The sequence below is a fragment of the Calonectris borealis genome, chromosome 20 (assembly GCF_964195595.1).
Source record: "Calonectris borealis chromosome 20, bCalBor7.hap1.2, whole genome shotgun sequence".
Taxonomy (NCBI): Eukaryota; Metazoa; Chordata; class Aves; order Procellariiformes; family Procellariidae; genus Calonectris; species Calonectris borealis.
In genome coordinates, this window is record NC_134331.1 from 567,137 (window position 1) to 576,058 (window position 8,922).

Below are 8,922 nucleotides of genomic sequence, written 5' to 3' on the forward strand. Positions count from 1 at the left end.
GCGATGGGATGGGTTACCGCCGGCCGAGCCCTTGCCAGGGCCAGGGATGTCATGCCACACCACAGGGCCATGCTGTGTGTGCCTGCCTGGGGCAGAGGGGCAAGGCGAGGGGATGCCGTGGGACCAAGGGGCTCCTGCAGGTCCTGGGGATGTCAAGCTGCAGGGCGGCGCAGCCCCGCTCCTCCTCCAGCGCAGGGAGCCGTCACCCGACCCGAGCCCACAGCCAGGGCAGCCAGCGCCAGCCCCGGGCTGTGCCACAGAGCCCGAGCTCGTGCTTCCCGGCAACATGCCTGGGAGCAGATGTCTCAGTCCCTGTTCCCAACCGTTCCCGTGGCCCTAGCCCACAGAGGAATTGCCATGTAAGGAGCAGGTGGTGCCATTTACAGTAAGTCCCCGGCTGCTGCACAGCCCTTTCCTGCATCCTACTGGGAAATGCGGCAGTGGATGTGGGAACGTCCTGGCGCTGCAGAGCCGAGGCAGGAAGAAGTGTGCGAGGGGTGTGCCGCGAGGTCAGGGTGTTTGCGGCGAGCTCTCTGCCTGGCTCTGCTGCACCAGCAGCTGCCGGTGCTGCTGCTCACTGCCTCCTTCCTCAGGGTGACCGCCAAGTCCCGGGTGCCAGGACAGGAGAGGCTGGCGGGTGACCGGCTCTTGGGTGACAGCCCAGCCAGTCCAGGGGGACATCCCTAGGGTGCCCCATGCGGCGCCACCTCCCTCCCGCCGCGGGCTGTGGTTTGTGCCTGGCCCCATGGCTGGCCTGTCCCATGGACTCTCTGATGGGCCAGCATGGGGCTGGTGCCTCCACGCTGCAGCCTGCCCTGCCTGCACATCCCGCCTGGAGGGAGCCAGCGTGGCGCGGGTGGGACAAGAGTGATCCAAGCAGGAAGACCCCCTCCTGGCAAGGCCACTGCTCCCGCGAGGGGACAGGGCTGCTCTCTGTGCACCAGCAGCTGGGGTGCAGGGCTGGGGTGCCCTCGTGGGTCTGTCCTGCTCCCCACAGATGGCCTCTAGCTTTACCTGGCTGGGCTTTGCCATGTGGCTGGGGTATCCGCAGCAGAGCCGCAGTGCCGGGCCGAGCCCCCCCAGCTGCTGCGCTGCCTGCCCCGCCGGGGGCTGCCTGCCTGCGGCAATCGCAGGCTGCAGTTGTTTCCTGTTGTTGTGTCTGCAGATGGTGGTATGCACCAGAGCAGGTTTCCTGCACCCACTGACCCCGCAGGGTTCGGGTTCGCCATCCCGGTGAACACTTCCTTCTTGTGCCAGTAATGAGCCGGCGGCGTAGTGGGAAGCGTCGACAACTGCCCTGCACCCCTCTGGGGAGGCCAGGCTTGAGGCAGGGCAGGGGGTTCCAGGGGCAGCGGGTCAGCTGCCTGTCCCTGCCCGACCACCCTCCTGCACCCCAGCACCTCGGTGGGCTCTTGTGTGGCCCTGTTTGCTCTTGCCCTGCTCTGCACGGCCACTGTCACGGTGTAGAGGAGGTGGTGGTGCTGGGGACAGGCCGTGCGTACAGCTGCAGTGAGTTCTGCTGGTTTTCAGACTGTGGCTCCCACGCTGCCCGGAGAGGTTGTGCGAGCCAGAAGTCTCCCCACCCGGGAGGCAGCTGGGAACAGGCTGGGCCCTGCAGCCCCGTGCCGCAGGCTGGCCTGGTGGGACGGCTGGTCAGTGCAGGGGGCTGCAGTCGCCTAAAAGTGCCCCGGGCAGGGCAGGGCCAGTGCTGGTTTGCCCAGCCCAGCCATGCCAGGTTTCGGTTGTTCAGGCTCAGAGCAGGCAGAGTGGAGCTGCTGGCCAACCTGTCCCGTCCCGTCCCATCCCATCCATCCCATCCAGCTGTGTGCTGCCCATCAGTGCGGGGAGGACAGGGCCTGGGGCCACTGCCTGGCAGGGTGCCTGTGCTGGTGCCTGGTCCATCCCAGGGCTGGTGTGGCACAGCGAGGAGACTGGGTGCCCTGCTCGGCTGCCCGGCTTGGCTCGCAGTGGCTGCCTCCACACTTGCTGCTGGCTAGTCCTCAGGCTGCCCCGAGTCCCTCTCTGGGGATGCCAGCCGATGGCCCGAGTGCACCTGGCCAGGCAGATGGGATCCAGGGACTCAGGGTAAGCAAGGCTGCAGCGGCGCATGCTCAGCCCTGGCTTGGCGGGCAGCCTCGCTGCACCTGCCTGGTGCCCGGCCCCGGGAGACACGGGGTGGGGGGAGCCACAGGACCACAGTGTCACAGCCCTGCTCCTGGCCCCCTGCCTCATGCCCCATTTTCTGTCCGGCTCCCAGCACTGCCACGCAACGACAGGGTCTAATCACCACTAAGAACACCTTCCCTGTCCAGGAAGCCTCCGCGGGGGTGAGCTCAGCCGGCCCCAGCCCCGGCAGCGGGGCAGAGGGGAACTGGCTGCCCATGACACGCTCAATCGGCTGCTTACGAAACGCAGGGTCAAGTCCGCTAGGCTTTTCTGGGGAAGGCGAGAGGTTTGTGAAACCTTTGGCAGGGATTTGCCCGTCGGCCGCCGCGTCACCGCTGCCGCGAGGTTGGGTTTATTCCAAGAAACCCGTGGGGCTGGCAGAGCTTCCCGGACTCTCGACTCAGCAGCGTGTTGCAGCACCACCGTGGCCTGAACAGGAGGGAAGAGGCCCCCAAACGGCGGCGTGGGCGCCCGGGGCCCTTCTGGGAAGTGGCAAAGCCGGGGCCGTTCCCACAGGGATGGGAGGGCTGGGGTCCGGCCGGAGGTGTTGGGCACGGCTGCTGCAGGCAGCCTGGCCGTTCTTCCCGGAGGGAAACTCCCCCACTCTGCCCCACTGTGGGGTGCTGCAAACCCCCTCACTCTGCCGGGGGGGTCTGGGGGTGCTCAGCCCCCCCCCAGGGCCCCGGTTCCCCATCCCCTGCTGTGCTGCCTTCTGCCAGAGAGCTGTGATGCTCCATGTCCCTCCCGAGGTGCTGCAAGCACCACAGGGGTGATGCTCCCCGCCAGCTGGGGGCTGCTCTGCCCTGTGGCACTGCTCCCACCCCATTCCGTAGCACGAGGCTGGGAGTCACCGGTGCTGCCGGGAGCCCTGACGTCGGGGATGTGCCTCGGCAGGGCCTGGCGGGTGGCCACCCGCGCGCATGGACATTCCTCACATAGCTCCGGCGGGTGCCCAGGCAGGCCGCGCGGCGCTTCCTGGCAGCCCGCGAGCCACGGCCCCGGAGAGCAGCGCCAAAATAGTCGCTGGGACCGTGCCGTGCCTGTGGCTCGAGCAGGCACATTTGCCATCCCTCTGCTCCGGGGCGATTCCTAAGGGAAGCCTTTTCCCAGCGCCTGGGGTTCCCCGGGCAGGAGCGCAGTGCATGATGCCTGGCACAATGCCCACAGTGCGGGGCTGGGGGTGCTGCGGGGGCTGTGTGGGTGCTGGAGGGGCTGTGAAGCACAGGGTGCCTGGGCACAGCCTGCTCCTCACTACTGGGGGCTCTTTGGGATTGCAGGGGGCTGCCCCCCCCCCGGAGTTTCCCCCACGCCCCCCCGGACACCGCTCTCCAGCCAGGCATCGCGCTCCCCTCCGGCCAGCCGGAGCTGCAGGTTTATTCCCATGTCTGGTTCACACCCTCACGGCCGGTGCCTCCGTGGCAGGCAAGAGTAGGGGGCCAGGCACTCCTGGGGCTGGGAGACCCCCAGGGGAAATCCTCTCCCTCCTCCTCCTCTTGTACCCTTCCTTGGGCATCTGCTCTGGGTCAGGCTGGGGTCTGGAGGGTGGGGGTCTGCACAGGACAGCCCCGATGGCTTGAGGACGGAGCTTTTAACTCTATGCCATGGAGGGGAGCAGGACCTCGGCCTCCCTGCTTAACCCCCCCTCCCCTGCGCCCGCTGCACTCGCATTAGAAGCACCACAAATCCTTTCCTAACCCCTTGGTGCCCTGTTCCCACAGCTCTTCACCCCATCGCACGCCGCCTCCACTTTCCCCTCCCGAAACCGGGCTAGGGCCAGGCTGGGAGGCAGGACGGAGTCGCTGCAGAGCGCAGCACATTGCGGCACGAGCGCTGCGGAGCGGGGCTGTGCTTGGGGCTGTGCCACGGGCCAGCCTTGGCCACCAACTCGGCTCTTCTGAGTCCAGGGCGATGGGCCACGTCCCACAGTCCAGAGACAGTTCATGGTTGCACCACGTGCCTGGAGCTGGGAGCGGGCCCTGTCCCTGCAGTGCCTCACGGCTTGGCCCGGCCGGCAGAGCAACGTCGCAGGGCTCAGACATACCTGAGCGCTGGGGCAGCGCTTACGCACGCCAGGCTGTGAGTCACTGTGGCAGGATCACCCCGGCACGGAGAGCGGCTCCAGGAAGCCAGCGCTTACATGGTGTAAACACCATCCCAGCATCGCAGTGAGGGCAGCAGCCGGGGAGGGACGTGCACCATGCCAGGGGGGCCCGAGTGGCCTCAGGGGTGCAGGGGAGGAAACAACCACATCTGGGGTTTTTCATTAAAAAATAGTGCTCTTTATTATAAATTATGGAAACATTTCCTTTCTGAATATAAATATAAATATGTGCAAAGTTTCATCTGAGTTTTGTTTTGGTTGAATTTTCAAGCATGGTTTTGCTCAGCCCTTGAGGCTGGAGGTGAAGATGGAATCTTTATAAAAGACAGTGATTCACGTTGGCCTGTAAACATCCCTTCAGTTTTAAAAAAAAAAAAAAAAAAAAAAAGCCAGAAAAACCCAACCGCTTCTCCGGGCGGACGCAGAAAAGTGCTTGCAAAACGATGCGCTCCAGGGGATCCTCCCGCCGTGTTCCTGCGGGAATCGGTGCCCCCGCGGAGCAGTGTGGCCAGGGTCTGCGGGGAGCGGCCGGGCAGAGGTGCAGTGTGACACTCGGGAGTAACGGTCCAGCGGCAGCACCGGGTCCCTGGGGTGCTCTTTGCAGACATGGTCGCGTGGGACTCTCAGCGGTGTCAGGACACGCTGTTTCCCCCCTGGCTCACAGCACGTCACCAGGACCGTTATCACGAAGTGTCACCAAACGATGTGCAGTAACCCAGACCATGGGGCAGGGAGAATATTAAGGCTTAGTCCCCTGGAAAATGGCAAGGAGGGGAAAAAGGCAGCAACCTCCAAGTCTGGGGCCTGGTGTGAAAGGAGCTTCCACCCACAAGGAGGCAGCAGGAGGTAAAGTACAGTACGGGCAAAAAACACTTTCCCCTTAAAACCGAGGAAAAGCGATCAGGCACTAGTTGGACTCCAGTGCTTTCCGTTCTCTGGTGGCAGAAGGGGGCTCTCGCCAGGACACCCCCAGGTGTGGTCCCGCCGTGGCAGCAGGGATGTGGCTGCCGGGGCGCACGTCCCTCCGTGCTGCGGGTGCCATCCTGGCTGCCCGAGCCGCTGGAGGCTTTGCTGACGGGCTCTCCCCGGCCACAACAGGAAGGTCTCTGCGCTGGGCACACTGTAACATCCACAGTCCGACCGGAGCAGCCTCCTTCCCCGCAGAGAGGGGGTGTCGAGCTTCCTCGGGGGGTCCCCCCAGCACCAAGGGCGCCAGGCTGTGCTGGCCACAGCCCCAGGCCCACCGCAGCTCGCCCCAGTCCCCCTCCTCTCCATCCCAGAGGGAGAGACTTGGCGTGCCCTGCACCGCCGGAGCGTTGTGCCTGTCCCCTGCTCTTGTGCTTGTAGCATGTAACCTCGCTCTGCTGGCCCTTTAGAGGGGGGCATCGTACTGGTCCAGGAACTCCTTGATGGGAGCCGGCAGCTGAGTCATCTTCTCGTAGGAGTCCAGGTGCCCATTGACGGTCTTGCGGCAGAGGTGCTGCAGGGTAGAGACGCTGGAGGAGAGTGGGCGGCTCAGCACCAGGGGGATCTTCTCGCCGCCCGAGTAGATGTAGTAGGTGCGCTTAGGGTGCAGGGCCCCCCCTGGCTGCTCGGGGATGGCGCAAGGTGCGGGCGGCATGTAGTGATGTACCAGCTTGAGCACGCAGTCAAAGCGGGGCACGGGCTGGGTGCTGCGAGGGTCGCTCTGCAGGGAGAAGCTGCCGCCCTCGCACTGGATGCGCAGGTTCTTGGTGCCCGACTCCGTCTTAACGCTGAGGGTGAAGAAGTGCCGCTGGTCCGAGCTGTCCCTGATGAGGAAGGTGCCGGCTGGCTCGGTGCTCAGCAGCAGGTTGGCCTCGCCGCCCGTCACTGTGCTCCAGTAGAAGCCGCTCTCCTGCAGCTTGCGCACGGTGTTCACCACCAGCTGGTACTCGCTCTTGGAGCTGAAGGTCTTGAGGCGCAGGCTGGTGTCGAGGGGGCGGCTCATCCCGGCAGCGGGGAACTTGCTGTGGGTGACCATGGCGCAGGGAGCCAGCTTTGCGCGCTCGGGGTGCTGCTGCTGGGAGCAGCGGCTGCTACACCATCACCTGCGGCAGAGTTGGCAGTGAGCCACAGCACCCCTGGTCCCCGGCTCTCCCTTCCCGGGGACACCGGCATCCCCCGACCCTTGCTATCCCACCCCCCGCGGGGCACCGGCATCCCCAGTCTCCGTCTATTGCCCTGCCGGGGCACCGGCATCCCCGGCTAGCCCACTCCCTGGGGAGCACCGGCATCCCCAGTCCCCGGCTATCCTCTCACAGCGAGGCACCGGCTCCGCTGGCTCCCGGCTATCTCCCTCCCGGGGGGCACCGGCAGCCGCGGTCCCGGGCTATCCCCTCCCGGGGGGCACCGGCAGCCGCGGTGCCCGGCTATCCCTCCCCACGGGACGCACCGGTCCCCGCCTCCCCCTCCCCGGGCCCGTCCCGTCCCAACCCACCCCGGGCAGCGCCGTACCTGGGGCGCGGGTGCCGGGGCCGGGGCCGGTCTCGGCGGCGGCGGCGACGGCGGCGGGGCCGGTGCGCGGCGGCGGGCGGCGGCGGAGCTGCCGGGGCCGCCCGGGGAGGCCTCTTATAGCGGGCGCAGAGCCCGCCCTCGGGTTCCTGGAACTGCGCGGCTTCTTGTAACGCTCCCCGGCGCCCTCCCGCCGCCCCGCCCGGCCCGGCCCGCCTCGGCGCGCCGCCAGCCACCGCCGGCCCATTCCGGGCAGCGCGGCCGCCCCCTCCCGCTCCCCTTCACGCTCTTTCCTTCTAAGAAGAGGAGAGTCCCGGCCGCGGCCACCCCACCCTCCCCGCCCTCCTCTCCCTCCTCTCCCTGCCGGGAGAGCCCGGTCCGGCCAGGCCGGGTTGCCCCGAGCCGGGGCGCGGGGGCGAGGGCAGCCCCGGGGCCGCCGTGGCCCCCCCACCCCCCCGGGCCGCGGGACACCCTCACCGGGGTGGGAGTCCTGCCCGCGGGCGGCCCCCGCGGAGGGTGATAGCTGGGGACCGGGGACAGGAAGGCACTGCGAAGCCCCCGCGCCTTTGCTGGGGGGGGCACCCGGACCCCGTCCGGGCAGAGGCGCCGGAGGAGGCGTGGGCTCACCCTGCCGAGGCGGTTTGGGCCCGGCTGGCGGGGCACACTGGAGTGGGGCACACCGGAGTGGGGCTGCAGTGGGGAAGCGGTCCAGCGTCCCCTCATCGCTGGCCTTTATTTCAACTACAACGTGCCAGGCTACCGCCGGCCTCGGCTACACTTCCCAGGAGACCTGTGGGGAAGAAAACCCCCCTCGATCTACACATCTGGGGACAATAAGGGGCGAATACTGTCCCGAGGCTGTACCTGGAGGCTCTCAGGGGCCGGCCAGGTCGGCAACGGCGTGGCCACCCTGCCCGCAGCCCGGCTCCCGGGCGGCCATGCCCCACCAGGGCAGCGACGCATGGTGGCGGCGGCGGCTCCCGTGGTGCCTGTGGTCGGCGGCTGGGGACAGCGCTGGCTCCAGGAGCCCTGGGATGCTCTGTGCGGTTGGTGCTTTGGCACCCGGCGCTGAGAGGGCAGGGGCCGAGGCGCCCGTCTGCGGAGCCGTCGCGGGCTGGTGGGGAGCCGCTGCGAGGCTGAGAAGCCGGGGCCCTCCTTCCCCTGGCTGGGTGTCCCCCGTGCAGACGCGGTGGGGCTCTGGCCCGAAGGGATTTCCTCATCCCTTTGGCCTGGCTTGGGTCTGGCAGCCGGAGCCGGCAGCCGCTGTGCCAGTGCCCTGGGAGAGGACCGTGCCTGGCCTGGCAGAGCGGGCAGCGAGCAGAGCCGAGGGGGGACCGGGACCCCCCTTTCCCACCTGGTTTCTGTGCATTTTCGTTTGGCAATTGTCAGTTTCGACCTCGAAAACAAACCAGACTTTGTCAGTGGATTTTATTTTAAATAGTTTAATTTGCCCTGGAGGAGCTGCCGCCGCCGCCGCTGCCTCTGCCAGTCAGGAATAAACACAAGAAGAGCAGTTCTGGGAAGTGAGGCTGCGGTGAACCAGCTGGTCTGAAATGCAAACGAGCTCTGGAGCTCTGCCTGAGGCAGGAGTGGTGAAACACAGGGGAGGGGACGGGGAGGGGAGCGGGGCGGGAGGCTCCGGCCGGGGGCCGGGGCCAGGCGGCGCCTCCGTCCCCCCCTGAGCGGGACGGGCTTCCCGCAGCCGGGGCTGGGCGGCAGAAACGCGGCTCTGCCGGGCACGGCGGCGGGACCCCCGCCCCCCCCAGGGCTCCGCCTCGCCCTGCCCGGTGTGGGAAGCCACGGGGACACGGCGGGGACCCCGGCGGCGGGGCACAGCGCTCCCCTCCATGGCCGTAGACCAAGCCCTTCTCCGTCCCCGGGGGTGGGCTGCCGGGGCGGGCGGCCGCGGTCGGCACACGCCGATTGCGCCGCGGGAAGAAGCCGTGTCCTTCCCATCGGAGCCGTTCGCCCGGGGCCGGGATCGCCAAGGAGGGAGGGGAGAGGCGAAGGGCTCTAGAGATCGGGGGGGCCGAAACTGCCGGGACGGCGATGCAGTTCCCGGGGCTCGGGCTGCAGCTTCCCGAGTGTGCCGGGAGGCGCGTGTACAGCCGTCCTGCGTGTACAGAGAGCCCTTCCCCAGGTCCCCCCGCCAGCAGCGGCGTTCGCCTTTGGAGCGGCCTCGC

General features: G+C 67.6%; 1 protein-coding gene across 1 annotated transcript; it reads right to left on the reverse strand.

Annotated features, from left to right (window-relative positions):
* Positions 1 to 4,422: 4,422 nt before the first annotated feature.
* On the reverse strand, positions 4,423 to 6,820 carry SOCS3 (suppressor of cytokine signaling 3). The gene is made up of 2 exons (XM_075169272.1): positions 6,743 to 6,820; positions 4,423 to 6,336 (listed from the first exon to the last, which is right to left on the reverse strand). Exon 2 carries the CDS (start codon positions 6,267 to 6,269, stop codon positions 5,640 to 5,642), a length of 630 nt encoding a protein of 209 aa, XP_075025373.1. The 5' UTR covers positions 6,270 to 6,336; positions 6,743 to 6,820; the 3' UTR covers positions 4,423 to 5,639.
* Between the last annotated feature and the right edge of the window lie 2,102 nt (positions 6,821 to 8,922).